The sequence below is a fragment of the Fusarium coffeatum genome (assembly GCF_003316985.1).
Source record: "Fusarium coffeatum strain FIESC_28 chromosome Unknown BRIP53273_contig_107, whole genome shotgun sequence".
Classification (NCBI taxonomy): Eukaryota; Fungi; Ascomycota; class Sordariomycetes; order Hypocreales; family Nectriaceae; genus Fusarium; species Fusarium coffeatum.
The window spans coordinates 55,992-71,925 of record NW_022157900.1 but is presented as its reverse complement, the minus strand read 5'-3'; the positions used below and the strand labels follow the sequence as shown (position 1 = coordinate 71,925).

At 47.7% G+C, this 15,934-nt stretch overlaps 5 protein-coding genes across 5 annotated transcripts; 1 reads left to right on the top strand and 4 right to left on the bottom strand.

Annotated features, from left to right (window-relative positions):
• Positions 1-4,133: 4,133 nt before the first annotated feature.
• Positions 4,134-5,295, bottom strand: FIESC28_04920 (uncharacterized protein; the record flags this gene model as incomplete). Its single annotated transcript, XM_031159067.1, has 5 exons — positions 4,134-4,238; positions 4,359-4,579; positions 4,721-4,848; positions 4,943-5,033; positions 5,082-5,295. 5 exons carry the CDS (start codon positions 5,293-5,295, stop codon positions 4,134-4,136), a joined length of 759 nt encoding a protein of 252 aa, XP_031016832.1.
• A 1,436-nt stretch (positions 5,296-6,731) lies between these two features.
• Positions 6,732-7,919, bottom strand: FIESC28_04919 (uncharacterized protein; the record flags this gene model as incomplete). The annotated part of the gene is made up of 1 exon (XM_031159066.1): positions 6,732-7,919. The coding sequence occupies one exon, from the start codon at positions 7,917-7,919 to the stop codon at positions 6,732-6,734; it is 1,188 nt and encodes a 395-aa protein (XP_031016831.1).
• Positions 7,920-9,799: 1,880 nt separating this feature from the next.
• Positions 9,800-10,942, top strand: FIESC28_04918 (uncharacterized protein; the record flags this gene model as incomplete). Its single annotated transcript, XM_031159065.1, has 1 exon — positions 9,800-10,942. One exon carries the CDS (start codon positions 9,800-9,802, stop codon positions 10,940-10,942), a length of 1,143 nt encoding a protein of 380 aa, XP_031016830.1.
• A 560-nt stretch (positions 10,943-11,502) lies between these two features.
• FIESC28_04917 (uncharacterized protein) lies at positions 11,503-12,055 on the bottom strand (the record flags this gene model as incomplete). The annotated part of the gene is made up of 2 exons (XM_031159064.1): positions 11,503-11,570; positions 11,716-12,055. 2 exons carry the CDS (start codon positions 12,053-12,055, stop codon positions 11,503-11,505), a joined length of 408 nt encoding a protein of 135 aa, XP_031016829.1.
• Positions 12,056-13,929: 1,874 nt separating this feature from the next.
• On the bottom strand, positions 13,930-15,679 carry FIESC28_04916 (uncharacterized protein; the record flags this gene model as incomplete). The annotated part of the gene is made up of 6 exons (XM_031159063.1): positions 13,930-14,283; positions 14,333-14,796; positions 14,843-14,910; positions 14,955-15,113; positions 15,164-15,476; positions 15,526-15,679. 6 exons carry the CDS (start codon positions 15,677-15,679, stop codon positions 13,930-13,932), a joined length of 1,512 nt encoding a protein of 503 aa, XP_031016828.1.
• Between the last annotated feature and the right edge of the window lie 255 nt (positions 15,680-15,934).

Sequence of the window (15,934 nt, the reverse complement as noted above, 5' to 3'; positions counted from 1 at the left end):
GTTGCCTTCGTGTCTGGTCAGGTAAGTGCAGGTTCAGGTAGAACAGGGTTTTGTGCAGGTGACTGCTGGTCTCGTTACGCGCTGAAACAAGACTCGCTCTGATCCTGGGCAGGTGTTCATATACGGGACGAAGAGTGATTCCTAATAGCTAATCGGGGGCGGAGGAAGACTCGGCTGGAACGACGAAAAATGGGATGCCATTAGGCTCGGCTGAGATGTGTTAGGTATGGGTACGAGGAGGCTGTGAGAATGCTTACATGGATTTCGATCTTGGCTCATTGTAGAATAACGAGTGTCGAGTAACAGTGCAATTGTGAGATGTAGATGGTAAGTTTTGAGATGTAGGTAGGTAGAGAAGGGGCAAGGTAACCATCCTGTGTTTAGGCGTCAACAGGCAGGAACTGGGATATTTACCTAAGGCTTAGGTTACTACGATAAAGTGATCTAAGTGCTGATCTGAGATAACATAAAACGAGTAAATTCTTTTGTCTCTTATGCCTTTAGAGGCTAACTCTTCTAATACCATACGGCTAACCATCCACTGCACTATAAAGGTATATTCTCCAAGGTAAATCCCAAATGCCTGATAAGACATCACGCTCAAAAGATACCAAATGAAAACCTTGGAAGGTGTCCTTAAGGGTCCTCCTCTGAGATGTCGTCTTCTCGATCGTCTTCTCCGTCGTCTTCTCCGTCGTCTTCTCCGTCGTCTTCTTCTCGAGGCCTCGAATGACTCTACCTCTTTGGGTTGCGCAGCTAGGTCGAATTACATGGAGCACCCAGCCCACCACTCCTAGTTCTTCTGCTGCTTCTTCGGGCTGGACCCAGCTTTATCCAGACTTTGGTAGTCGAAGACGTCTTGCTTCTTGGTGCCGAGTAAGTCCCGCCCTGGCGTGCTCATTCATAATTCCCATTAGATCGATGCTGATGCCCCGTCGGAGAGGAGTCGCGTCATATTCTCGGGGGCGTTGCAGGTATTGAACAAGGTATTGCGTGTGGTTGACATACAGTGCGATCAAATGGCGTGTCAGAAGGCCATCGCTGTCCAAGACCTTGGTATCCGGCTTTGTACTCTTGGTACTCAGCGAGGGCCGTGAGGCTATTGCTTTCCCCGTCCTTGGTTCGAGCCATCGCAACTTTCAATAAACGCAATCAAAATTCGTTCCACTGTGAGAAAGACAGATGTTTGATTCCTTGACAAGGGTGGAGGATGTTGAAGGAAAGAGCGCTCTGGATGGATAATGCATCCTTCTCGGAGTTGTCTTGGTGGTTGGGCATCACCTCTGTTCCTCACAGGAGATAACACCCCATTTTCGTCGGCTGTACCAAATTACATTCGTGAGCTCATTGCTGGCTATTCAGCTCAGGATTCGTTAGGAAGGCTAGCTGGCAGTGCCTCTCGGCCGTCAGTCAAAACGGTACCCCCTATGTTCAGCTTCTGTAGCTTAGCCAACTGTTCGTAGAACGTCGCTATAAAGGTCACCTCCTTCTAAACATGCCTCCTCCATTAGAGACAACATATTGGGTAGGCTATCTGTCAGTGTCTAGGAATGCGGTTGAAACACTGCGAAGTAGTGACTGTTGCTCTGGCTGTCACCCCTCGTGGTGATGGATTTCAGGACTGGTCACAGAGGCTCCCACCACCACTGAGGTCACGACTATTGCAGCCCCTACCACCCATTCAAAGTCCTTTACAGTGAACTTTCGCAACTTCCGCAGAATCTGGTGCGGAAATCAATGAGAAGGTATTTGAAGAGTTATCTGGCAGAAAGAAGCGATGATCGGACATGCTACCGAAATAAGCCTCTGCGATAAAACAGCGGTAAGACTCAAGACGTTCGATTGAACAGAGGCTCCATTGGCATGTCTAGCCTCGTCATGGCCCGTCACACCTTGTTCGGCATTCAAGTCAGAGACTGCGAGATAAGTGAGAGTGGCCGCAGTCAGGGACACCTTGACCTATCGATCAAATCTTTGAGCTTCAAGGGCTGCATTGCGTCTGATGGTATCGGGTGTGCTTGAGGGCCATCGCCCCAGATATTCTCAACAACCCAGGCATAGCGATTGGAAGCTGGTGCTTCATTGATTTGCATAGGCAAGTGATCTGAAGGTGTCGCTGAACCACTCCAGAGACGAAAGATTCATCTGTTCCAGTTCGAGGACGAGGTGGATGTTCCGTGGAAGGGATCTCAGCTTGATTTGAAGGTGATGACAGGCTGCTCAAGTGACCTATGCCTAAAGATGATGAAACCTGTGATGGCACGAGAGGATGCTGGGTTGTGTCAATTGTCGTTTCTTGATCGAATGCTGGAATTCGTCCCTTAACGACGAGGCGTTCAATATTATATAGTATAATCGATTGGACCCGGGGATGCTTCATTCGTCTGGATTCTCCTGCCAGATCTAGAGTCAAGTCGGCTAACTCATCCCTGAGAGTGGAACTCCTGCACATGAAGCATCTCCAGTGCGGTATCATGAAGTTCAGCGTTGTCGTAACGCGTTATAGCGGAGAATTGACCTCCCCAGTTGGCCTCGAGGTATGCCTTGTACTTGTCGGCTTTCCACCAGCGCAGTCTCAATCGTCGTGGAGGTTAACTCCGACACTCATCGTGTTAACGTTGCTGACAACCTTTTGCGTAATAGCTTCACCTCGATCCTCTTTGTTGAAAATTCTGTTGCCGACCAGAAAGCCTGTATCCGACATCGACAGTGATTGTAGTTGCTTTGCTGGGAGGATTTGTTATATAGCTAACCCAAGACACCTATGCCCTTTGTAAATCTTCGCGAAGGGCGGACAAGCGGCTGCCGTGTTCTGCTGGCATATATATATATATATAGAGAGAGAGAGCTTGTGACTATATTGAGAGATAATTGTCTTCTCCGTGTGCAGGCTTGATGTTGTTGGGTCGATGCAAGGTGTATCTTCAAATGTCGACAGACGCCGGAGTATTACATGTCGAAAGCGGATTTTGGAGGAGATATCGCCTGATTCAGAAATAACGGCATGTCTTCCAGCCACGACGAATGAACTTGTCAATGTGTTCAACACCAAGACCATCCCTTGCTCGTCCTTCAATGTCGACCCTGCTGCTTGTATGCAATGCATGTTGCATAGTTGCCGTTAGACTGCAGCATTATACGCAGGTGAAAGGTAATTGCGGACGCTGTTCGTCCTTCGCCATGCGCGTCGGTCCAGCGGCCGAACGGGATTGGATCAGGGACGTCGAAAGTGCCATGGTCTGCTCATTTGCCAGTTTGTGAGATGTTCCTTGTTGCTGGTGTTCGTGGGTTCACTTCTGCCAGTACGATAGGGGTGTAGACAGTGCCCCTCGGCGGTATCGTTAGAGCAGTATTCTCGGCCCCCAGTGGTAGATCTCATGGGCTCCCGGGAACAGAAACCATCCGCTAGATGCCTCCGTTGCATGCTTAGTTGCGTTAGGATGGTACATAGGAACAGTTTCCAAAAGCCTTTGCCAGTTCACCGTCCGGAGCGTTAATGGCGTTTCTCAAGTTTTTTTTCTCGCAGCTCTTGGTTCCGCTCATCGGTCTCCCAGTAGTCCGGGAGCGTCGCGATGGAGCATTTGTTGTATGTATGAACCCTTCGTGGTGCGTTGCACTTGTTAAGGAGTGAATCACTTCGTATCAGGTGCTTGTGTCCTCTTATTCAGCTGGTGTGGATACTTTAGCCGTGCTGTATTCCGATGAATGCTGCGTCGTTGTCCAAAAGGCGCTCCTGATATTTTGAGCCACAATTGCTGTTGGGAAGCCGAAGAGTATCGGGAGTACCATGAGATACTGGTTGAACCTGTTGGAAGCTAGATGTACAGCGCTTTTCTTCTTCACTGTCAAAGTTGATGAAGCGTTAAGGTCCGTCATTTTCAACAGCCACTCCTCCGCTTCACGTTCATTGCTGAAGCATATCTCTGAGGTCCGCCCAGCAGGCATACTGACCAGGAAAGCTGTTCGGTGGGAGTAGAACATCTGTACTAGTGGTTTCACAACCCTAGACCCGAGAGTAGTAGACTCAATTCATGTCTAGCAAAACGGCCTGTAGAAGGTCAGGAGATAGCTCCCAGGGCTCCAAGGCCAGAATGTTGCCAGTCTCCGGGCAAGACGCGCAGATCACCAGGCGATCAATAGTGGTTGATGCCGATATAGCCTTCTGAATGAAGGAATTTCGCAAAGTCAGCCCTCTTGCGTTGGGAGGGCATGTTGCCGATATAGAGCAGACGCTCTTCCTTGAAGGGCGTGTGAGCAATGTATTATCTTTATCTTGATCATGTATTGATACACCTCGGATATACTGCAAGTGCATAATATCAGCGATAGACATCATAAAACAGATAGAACAGACATACTTTATGGTTCGTTGTTCCTTCTAACCGGTGTCGGGACTCTTCTTGTATGGCTCGAAGGTCGGAATTGACGACCGAAACTTGGAGGAGGTTTCCGACAGATTCAGTGTCTGTGAAGTAGACATCTTTTTGCTCCTTCAGATCATCAAGAGATTCAGTCTCCTCTATTGTCATCCCATCGTAGTGTGGGACATGTCGAGCATTCCTTGTGCCATTCGATGCAACTAGTGATCGAGTATAGCACCGCAAGGTTGGCCGGATAGCGCAAATTGCAGCACCGTAAACTCAAAAGCCACGATAGCCGTCACGACAACGCTGATACATGTTAGCTGATCTGGCTTGAACGCGGGATCATGAAAGAGTACTTGCCACAAGAGTCAAAAGCAGATTGTCAAGCATTTTGGGCTCATGCCAAAGAGCAGCAATCGAATCAAGATTACCGAAACCACTAAATACCGTCTCTGAAGTATACTTCGTGGTATCTTGGACACGGCTTGTTTGTTATAGTTCAGTCCACCAATGTCTACAATGAGACATTGAGCTCTGGTGGGCTTTTCAGGGACAGAGATCATGGCTGGAAGGAAAACGGTTGCTGGGAGCAAAGTGTCCTCTTCATGGATCCCTCTCCCTGAGCCGGGAGGGAAGAGAAACAAAGCGACTGTGAGAGCATCTCGTGGACTAATCATGATTAGCAAACGAACTTCAAACGGTAAGAGGACTGCGTACGTGCTGGTGTAAGGGCCATGAGGATTGCACCGTATCTTGCAGCGTTGACAGCAAACGACTGAGCCTTCAAGGTCTTGTTTGACCTGTCCCTTTTAGGTTTGATTGTCACTGAATTCTTCTTCTGAAAACCAATGTACTCAGTCAAGGTTTCATCAGAACCGATAGTGACATATGGGAGTTCCACGATCTTGCCTCTGGGATGGGGGAGACCCATATTGGATGCTGTGCTGCAGAGTGGGAGTTGGCTGGGAGATATTGGACAAGTAGGGTACCTGAGTGTAGCCAACACCTCATGCCATGATGCGTTGTTCTTGACCAGAGAAAAGGGCATTGAAAACGTGGAAGTCCTCGGGTAAACGATCCCAGTTGAAGCGAGTGCACATAAGCCCGGAGCTGAATGATGCAGATTGAGGCTCATAATCGAGATCGATGGGTATCTTCCCCGTATGTTCGGTTTGGTATTGTGACGTTGTCGCTGTTGCACAGACCCGGAGACGAAGCGAACAGTGAGAAAGTTATGTGGCGGGGACCGGCAACACAGAGTCAGGCGAAACGTCTGCTACTTGTGAATGGTTATGGCAAGAGTCGTAACCCGTTCCATGGTCACTGCGCTGAGCTTCGCCTACGCCCTGGCGATAAACATCACCTCCAATGGGCGCTGGGGTAGGCGGACCCCGTCTGGGTGTAGTGCTGGGTGCAAGTGCCGTACTTGCCCGGCGAAAGGAACTCCGGATAGATCGTCTGTCTGGCGGGCGGGGTGGAGGCGAGGAAAGACTTGAAGACGGGGAATGCTTGACGGAGTGGAAGGGGGGAGGCCCCTGTTGCAAGCTTCGTATAGTATAGAGGCGACCAGGCAGATCCATGGCTCATGATGGTTCGGTTTGTCGTTGTAGAAGAGGTCGTTGACAGGAGTCACGACACTTCCATGGACTCGCATGTTCACCACTAGTATCGAATGTCGAGCACCACTCTCAACAACACGGTGAAGAAGTGAAGTCTGCTTCTGTGCTGCAAAAGGGTTTGACGATACCTTTCCTGGACCAAGGTCATGTTCCATCTTGCGATCTAGGTCTTCAAGTCTTGCACTGTTGGCACTGCCCGAAGAGATCAACAAGCGGTTGACATGCGGCCAAAACGTCTTCTCCGCCTTGAAGTGAACAGGTAGACGGTGGAAGGGACCGTGAGAGGTATAGTATAATATAAGTAAGATGTCTGCGGGACGAAGCCCAGGAAAGAGTCGCGATCTTGACTTTTCGCCAGGTCTTGATGGGGCACGAAGCCATCGTCCGGTATAATATAATATAGAAAGATAACAATAATGGGTGAGGAAAAGAGAATGGGGATGGGGAGAGAAGGGATGAGGGGATTTATTCGCGTGTGAGGTGGCTGCCTTGGACATCACCTCCTTTGCCTATCCGATACCTTACGCGCTATCCAACACAAATAGGAACATCAAGGAAACAAGCATAAATAAAACATTTACCGCAACTTCACAGTTTCCGCAATTAATTTATATGATAGGCATATCTTGATTTGTGTTACCTCTCTTGCCAATCCTGCGGCAAACAACTTACAAAAGCACCCACCTTTCTGCTTGTATCCGACAGCCAGCTGTCAACAAACATCAAATCGTCCACTTACCTCTCACAATCATACATCCGCTTTCAAAAGTAACTCGTCATCTAAATGAGCAATAGTCACTCCGCGAGCAAACATCGCCCGTTGTGCCTCCCACTCCGGGATCCTCTCTCCCAAACCGATCTTTTGCAGCAAAACTTTCCAAGCATCATCCTCAGCGTCATGGTTTACGCGGACAATCATCTCTGCGAGGGATTTGTACTCACCTTCGTCTGCTTGTGTAAGGGATACAATCCGGGCGACTACCTCGACCCAATTACGGAGAGTTACGTGGTCGAATGTCATCTGAGAGTACCGGAACTCGAAAGTAGAGGGTGTACCTTCAAAGTCATTGTCGAAATAGCTTGGTCGGTCGCCGTTGTGTTTGCGGAGGCAAATGGCAAAGCCGCAGCGGGTTATTTTCCGAATACGAAGACTGCGGGAGAGTGTCTTGAGGTCTGTGGCGGACCAGATGATCTGAAGCATCTTGAAGAAACTATGAGGATCATCACGGTTCCAAGTACCGGGGAGAAAAGTTGACTCTTCAGGGACATGCTTCTCGAAAGCTCCGAATGCTGCGCTTGGAATGCCGTCGAGATAAGCAGCTGCGGATTCCTTTGAGACGGGTTGGGCATAAGTACCTGCAGCTCGATAGCGCGGGACAAGGGGAAGAAGGAGAGAATTCTCGAGCAGAACGACAAGGGTAGATACCTTTTTCGCAAACTGGAGATCCATACCGTAGGTAACACCGATATGGACGTGAAGTCCACAAGACTGATCTGCGGAAATGTCAATACCTAAGTTCCTCAAAGTCTTGAAGGCAGTCTTCATAGTCAGAAGACCAGAATCCAACTCACCCACCTTGAAAACAGGGGTACACATCTCAACACCAGGCCAAAGCCGCTCCTGGTTAATCCTGTTTCTAAGAAAGAGATGTTCCTGCTTGAATAGGAAACACTCGGTCAAAAGACCGGGGTTAATGTAACCTGTACCTTTGATGACCTTGTTCTTAGGGAGTTCAAAGCACACGGTACAGTGTTCGTCGTTGGCATGGCTGCAATCTACGGCGGTGGGCAGGGAGGTGCGTTCTCCGAAGATCTTAGCTATGTGGTAGCGTGCTGCTGCTGCGGGGGATGCTGTTGATGAGAGGTAGTGTTGGGGAACGGGAGTCATGAACTCGAGTTCAGCTCCGAAGGTGATGTTTTCCCATTTGGGAGACATGTTGCTGACTTACCTTGTGAGGTCTGTAGGTTAGTTGTGTGGAGTTGGTATAGCAATGTCTCGATTGAGAAGAGATGTTATCCAGCAGGATGATGAGCTGGGAGAATTCGAGGCATATGGACAAATATTTATACACATATTTGGTGATGTTCTTTGGTGTTCTTGACTATCTTGTTCCATCTTTGTTTCTAGTTATTCTTCTGCTCAAATTCCTCTTGTTGAAGAACATGCTGTATAGACAGCGTTCAGACTCATACAGCTCCGAACAACAAGACAGAACAAAGCCATAGTTGAACACGTCTACCAACATACCATACCCTAGAACAACTCCTCCTTTCAACTGAACAAAAGACCCTTATACCAATTCATCTCAACTTTACCCAACTATCGATTGATCAACAACACCAAGACCAGACTAGATACCCTTGTTCAACGCGCAGCAACCACAAATCACATGTTTCCCAGCACCAGGGAACCGACCCCGGATCTTCACTCGCAATGAAGATCATCACGATCCTGGAAATATTTTACACAATGGAAATAACAACGAGTCATTGCATACCCTGAGACATCAACTTTATTTTGCGCGTCTCTCTTAGCTTCAGGTCAATCCTTTATCTGACACCTCGTCAGTTCCTCCCCTAGCTGCAAATCCCTTTCAATAGTCTTCGTTAAGCACCTACTCAAACAAGATGATCGTCTTCAGCCGATGTCAAAGCGTGGGCTAAAAGCGGAAAGAATGCGCGGATCATTGACTAACGGAAATCTCCTCGCGGATCGTAAACTAAATAACTCTAGCAAAAAACGAGTATTTCCGCAGACGTGGTTTCCGTTCAGCGGCTGGATGATCATTCAGCTCTTGTGAAAACTTTAAATAAAATACAGAGTTTGAGCGTTGGGAGTTCCCCTGAGCGATTCATTTCCATTCCTTCCAGGTAACTGTTTTTGTCGATCTACGCCACAAAGATTTTAATCAAATGCCATGCAACCAGCACACGAAACAGCGAGGCTGTCTGTGTGAGACATTGTTGCTTCTTTAAAGGGTCTCGAATCATGGCTCGCATAACACGGGATGGAGAAATGAGACACTCAAGGATTTGGCTGCTCATTTACCCTACGTAACATCGATCCCTGCACTGAAGACCGTCCCAATATTACGGCACTGAAGATGAGAAAGTGGATTTTACTACAGCGGGGACAAGTGCCGGTGCCGGGGTAATCTCGATCCTAGTTTAATATGGAGGATTTGGAATAGTGGTTATTTGATATAGCATATGGACAACGCCTTGTGGCAATTCTTCAATCGGTCATTACCGGTGAACATTCCTCTCTACTCACGATCACAGAATTGTTCGAAAATCCTTCTTGATCGTCAGGGATAACAACTCATCCTCTTGTCAAGTTGTCACCATCCCTCACAACTTATCCATCCCATTTGTTTCTTCCCAAAAGCCACAATCCCATCACCTGAAGACTCAGTCCTCGTCCTCCCGCTCAGAAATATCCACCTAACCAGATCTACACCACGATCGCCGTTAACATCCCCACATAGTCCAAACCTTATAGCATCTCTCCAGCCCTATTCGTAGGATGCACTTATGGGAACCTGACTCGCCCATATGATTTGACAGCGTTCCGATTTGTTGAAGGTCTTAGGCTCAATTCTATTCCGCGGCCAGGTACGTGGTGCAGCCGTTGTGATGCATTACGTAGCGGTCAGGACCAGGATACATGCTGGCGAGTTAGTTTACATGGATGGAATTCTCGGATGCTAGTCCGTTACGAGAATACAACAGCACTAGAAAGGCTTGTTCAAAAGAGCTGCACCTCCCGTTCATCATGTCCTATTCTACCTCTACTCATCAAGTCACTCCTTCAAAATGTCGACCAAACCAGCCAAGTTGGGCTTCGGATCAGGCCTAGATGGCATATCCCAGATGACCATAACAGTCGTCCTGGTCTTCCTTTCAATATCAGTTTACAACGTCATCGAACTAACATTCATCATCTTTGGAACCTTTAAACGTCACTCCGGTCTATACTTCTGGTCTTTTCTGATTGCAACATGGGGAATCTTTGTCTACTGCGGTGGTTTCCTGATCAAATACTATGCGTCTGATGCAGTCGGCTATGTAGCCGCTACTTTCATCTCGTTTGGTTGGGTCGCTATGGTGTCTGGTCAAAGTCTCGTGCTATGGTCAAGACTACATCTTGTACTCAGGAACAGGTTTAGACTACGGTGTGTGCTGTACATGATTATTGTCAATGGCGTTCTCATGCATGGTACCGTTATACCCATGATCTACGGCTCTTTCTCCGAAAACACAGCTATGTGGAAGAAACCTTACGGCATCATGGAAAAGATCCAAGTTTCAATCTTCTTCGTCCAAGAAATTATCATCTCAGGATTCTACATCAGCGAAACAGTCAAACTCATGCGTCTGGAACGAACAATGGGCAACAAACGCGGCAGTCGACGCCTAATGAACCATCTCATCTACGTCAACATCCTCATCATTCTTCTCGACGTTACAATTCTGGGACTGGAATACGCCGATCAATATCAGTATCAAACTTCCTACAAAGCTTTTGTTTATAGCACGAAACTCAAGCTTGAATTCACGATCCTGAATCGTCTTGTTGAAATGACGACGGGTAACAAGGATGCTAGTTCAGGACCGAGGAGTAATACCGCTGGTACATCGACGGGGAGAACGGGTATTGCACTGGACAACTTCATCAGCAATAACAGCAATAAGCCGCCGGGGGATGTATCGTATAGAGCATATGTCCATAATGGCGAGGAAGGAGAAGCACAGCGTGCGCCGAGGGATGACGAGGTTGTCATGACCACCGAGGTCATTATTCGACGGGAGGATAGGGACGATGATGGGATGAGTATAGGAGCCAGGTCATCTGCTCAATCTACTATGGGGGGGACTTCCAAGAATCATCATTATGAGCACGAGGAGAATTTGTCCAAGACTTCGTCAGAGGTTAATCTGGCGACGCGTGGCTTCTAGGGATTATCATTCGGGGGGACAGTAATTATTATACCCAGTGTTATACTACACTTACATATTTCCTTATCAAGTATATACAAATCATCATTTGAATGGTAGTAACTTAAATCTCGATATACTCAAGGTTCCTCTTCATCACGAACTCTACCCTTGAAACCTCAGGTATTCAAGGTTCATCCAGAGTTGGCAGTATAAATTGCACACCTTGTCCCACCAAACCCTTCTTTTCTTCCTTTCCTCTCCGTACGACTTTCGTGCGTTCCTTCCAGATGTAGTATACTTTCCAATTTTTTGAACCCGACCTATGATGAACACGGCATAGAGAGTTTCAGAGAGCTTCTGAAAAGAATACTTGATGAGTGAACTGAGGTCTTACCTTTCATTGGTATATTTCACCATAGCATCCTGCACAACTCTCTCTTCTTCCCCCTCGACCTGCACCACAATCTTTCCCAAACTCTCATACCCCAGCGATAAATACAACAACTTCCCCATTGGTGTAGCGCACAATGTCAAATGTCGATTAGTGTTGACAGCTTGTTGTATTCCCCATTTGCAGATCATAGTTCCTGCACCGCGGCGTCGAAAATCGGGATGGGTGTATAGGGCCCAGAGAGGAACTTGTCCTCTGCCGATGGGAATAAAGTAGCGCTTAAATTCGCTCCGAAGGGTGCAGGTGTAAGCTTCCATGTGTTTGGGGTTTGCATCGCGTCGCTCGTTTATTCCATGACCTTAATCGTTAGTTTTGTTTCTTGAAGGACGACGGGACGTACCACTGGGAGCAAAGTCACTGGTGACGATAAGATCCCAGACTCCAACTGCTACAGGCTGTTGAAAAAGTTCCCCATTATCCTCCACGGGCGCTGTGACTATCATCACATAAAACTTGTCTGGCCGCTCAAAGTACTCTGCGTATTCTTCTTTGGTCCATTCCCAGAAATCCTCGGGATGCTTATCGCGGTAGGGAAACCTGTAGTCCGTACCCGGATCATCGGGGAGACTGTTTGTAACGATCCAGGTTATGTCGTCCAGATCGTCTATTGTTGCCCGACGGAGGGTGAGAGGCTCATTCGAGACGACCTTTGCTGAAGGAGTAAGAGGTCCGCCGCCCATGATGAAGCTAGTTGAGACAGTCGTTATTTTGTCTTCGGTTGGTCGGCTTGTATGGAGTTAATAGCGATTCAAGGCATTCTTATATCTTTAATTGAGCAGTCGGGTCAATTCATCACTCGGTCCCGAGATCGAAGCGACAGCATGCCGATGACGTGATAAGTCGTTTATTCCTTATCAATCGCATCTAACTGGCTTCCTTCGAGTTTGACGTGCCTCTCTTGTGCATAAGGCTGAAGTCATGATGCAGATCGACAAGGTTGTTGTATCAATTAGGCTATCAATTAAGCTTCCTAGGAAGGGTCAGCCAAACTGTACGTACAATCTGCGATCCTCTCATTTATCAATTGTCAAGTTCCAAAAAACAACCCCGTATGTATTCTCACAATGGTCCTGTCATGGCGACCATTGCTTGCGTCTAGTAGAGCCTTCATCTTGCCGTCGAGATGGCGTAACCATGAGTTGCGACCTTGGATCCGGCACCTTGTCTGCTTAACGTAGAGCTTCTCTTCCTTCTGGGGCCTTATAGCGTCTCGGTCACAGACCACGGAGATGGACTCGGTACTTCCACCAGTGTGGATGAACAGTGGCATGTTTGCCAAATTTGCGTCAAAGATTGGATACCTCGGTCTGGAGGGCAAGATATCGAGGTCTGTTGCTATCAGTGTACAGCAATGCGAGCTCTGCGACCAACCCCAGCTACCAAGAAATCCGCTGAAGTACAGGACCACCTGACGCTGGGACTTGGAGTAGGTAATCGAGGTATCACTTGATGCTCTCACACCTTCGTATTCTGCAAGATTGTAACTCATCGTTCTTTGTTCCCTGATCGAATGTTGACCCCTATCCCAGTACCGTACTGTCTTGAGATGCAGATTCTCAAAAGCGCACTTGACTGCTATCTCAGTACAAGCCTAGCATCGAGTGGCAGTTTTGGCCAGTTTCTTGCAGCACGTAGGCATTGTCTGAAGTCGAGCAATTGATCACCCAGGGCTTCACCAAAGAGCGACGGCACAAGCCCATCCACCAAGAGATATAGGATCAAGGGAAAAGAGTTAATTACTCACAGAATGGGGTTTTTGATGGCTCTTGTCATATCGCACAGTAGTATCCTGTTGGGGAAGCAGAAGAAGCATAGGGGATGAAAGTGCGAAAAGGAGGAGAGAGCTCCGAGGCTCTCACGTTTTCTGGACTCGAGTTGGCAAGCCTTTTCCTTTCCCTTTTCAGCAAATGGCTGTACTCCTTATTGTGACAAGCTACCTGGGCACCGGTCGAGCTTTCTGTGATAGCTGGTGTCTTGCATCTGGCAGGTCTGCTCATGTTGCAGCCTAATTTGACCCCGGAGCTTCACCACAACAGAAGGAAAAGCGACGACTGAATATATCATTCGTCATCCTTCTGCCTAAAGATCTCAAGGCAGGCAATGGTATTTAACCTAAGATAATTAAACACTCGTCAAATAAAGGGAGTCAGTGATGATGTACAACAGAGCGTTGAACCTCTCAAGGTATGTGCATTCCAATGTTGAGAACAAAATTCTGAGACCCCTTATTTCTTATCATGTGAGAATTGATATCTCTTTTCTTGTAGCTTTTGGGGTCGTGGTGAGCCAGAACTCTCTCTTTTCTTGCAATAATGTCTGCCATGCGGAATACTGGTTACCCTGTAGATTTCGCTGTCATCGCGATAGTGTCACTGGCACCCTGGAAACACCTGCCTAACAACTCCGGATGGCCCAACTGGTAAGGCGACGAGATGCAAATAAATGATCTTGAATCCCTTTTGTATTCCATAAAATCTGTCACTTGCTATCCATAGGGAGATACAGCTACTACGTCTGGTAGAACGACAAGTTGATGGTTCGGAAATATGCCTCTTTAAGCCATATCATCATCCTTCAACTTATCCTTGGCCCTCTCATTCTCCATCGCCTGAGCCATAACAGCATTAGGATCCTTATCACCAACATCCAACACCTCAAAGTGACCAGTCTCAGTAGCATCACCAGTTCTGTAACCACTGTGAGCACCAAAGACGTACCACACGTAGCAAGTGATAGAAGCAGCAGCGCCAAGGAATCCGAAAACTGTCCAGTTACCCATAGAGTACATGGGCGATGTGCTGGCGGGGAATAGGAAAGGAGCTGTGATGCCTCCGGTGTTGGAGATGGCGATCATTCCTCCTGTTGCGAGAGCGGTGGCTGTTGAACCTCGGACGGTGGCAGTACGGTGCTGTGAGTTGTTAGTATTGTATCAATGAGGACAGGGAGGAGGAACTTACAGCAACGAAAGGCAGGACAGCAGCGTTGGTACAAGCGATAAGACAAACGGCGAAATACCTCACACCCCAATGTCTAACCAGCGCAAGAAGCAAATATCCAATACCAACAAAAGTCAATCCTCCAAGAACATGCTTCGAACGTTCCTTGGTCTTATCACTATGCAAGCAGTTACCCACAATGATGAAAACAGCAAAGACATTAGGAGGAACAGTCATCAACTGCGCATGAGCACCCTCAAAACCAAGCGATGCAACGATAGTAGGCGCGAAATATCCAAAGGCGTTGAGTGAGTTGGCCATGAAAAAGTAGGCGATAGCGAAGAGCCAGAAGAAGTAGTCGGAGACGGTTTCTTTGGCGACTTTGCTGTCCCAGTGTTTGTCGTTCATGGAGGGTGCGTAGGGGCCGAGACGTTTGACGGCAAAGGCACGTTCTTCGGGGGAGAGCCAGGAGACGGTTTGGGGGTCTATGATGTGTGAGTAGGAGGTTATGTTGTGGATTGTGGGACTTACAGTCGGGGAGGAAGAACCAGACACACATTCCTACGATGACAGCGGGAATACCCTCGAGTACAAAGAGCCTGTTCATGTTAGAGTTGTAATTGATCTGGGTAGAGGGACTTACCATTGCCATCCGGATAGACCAGCTTTTCCGTTGAGATAAGAAATACCTGTGGCTAGAATGCCACCAAAGGCACCCGCAACAGCAACACTAGAAGCAAAGATAGCCATCCTCGTAGCTCTCTCTTCAGGTTTATACCAAAAGCAGAGGTACATCATGATACTGCAACAGTTAGCCACATCTCCTCCCAATACCTCACACTCATCACTCACCCGGGAAAGAAACCAGCCTCAGCGAGACCCAAGAAAATCCTCACAATCAACAACCCCGCATAAGTCGAAACAGCAGCCGTACAAATAGTAACAATTCCCCAAGAAACCATAATCCTAGCAATCCATTTACTAGGCGAAAAGTACTTGAGAAGAATGTTACTCGGGAATTCCATTAGGACGTATGGCACGAAGAATAGGGCTACTGCGATGTTGTATCGTTGGCCTGTGAGGTTGAGTTGGGTGACGATGTTGTGTTCTGGTGTGTCGTTGTTCAATGTGCGGGCATTACCCAGGTTGACTCTGTCGAGGTAGTCTTGACATCCATGTTAGATGATGCTGTGAGGTGAGAGGTGAGGACTTACTGAGGAGGTAGGTTATACAGACCCATGGCATGATTCTAAGATCTTGCTTTCGAACGATTCTCTTTTCCATTTCTTTATCGTTCAGATCAACCGTCTCTAGAGCGGGGACGTCTAGAGACGGTTTCGGAGACATGAACTTATTCCAGTTGAACATGGCGATATACGGTCAACCCAGTTGCTTGAACATCAATGAACAGGTTGGAGGACAGCAGTCTATTTAAATACACATCATTGCTACACCTGCAGCTACTGTACTTCCTTACATCGGCCTCTCTTATCACATACACATGGAATTTTAAGTTCAACAGGGATTGTATCCCTCGCGATAACGGCACTTGGAAACGCCCGCACAATCATTACCCCAGATTTGTTCATCTCAAAACAGTAACGAACTGCATCTCACTTACAT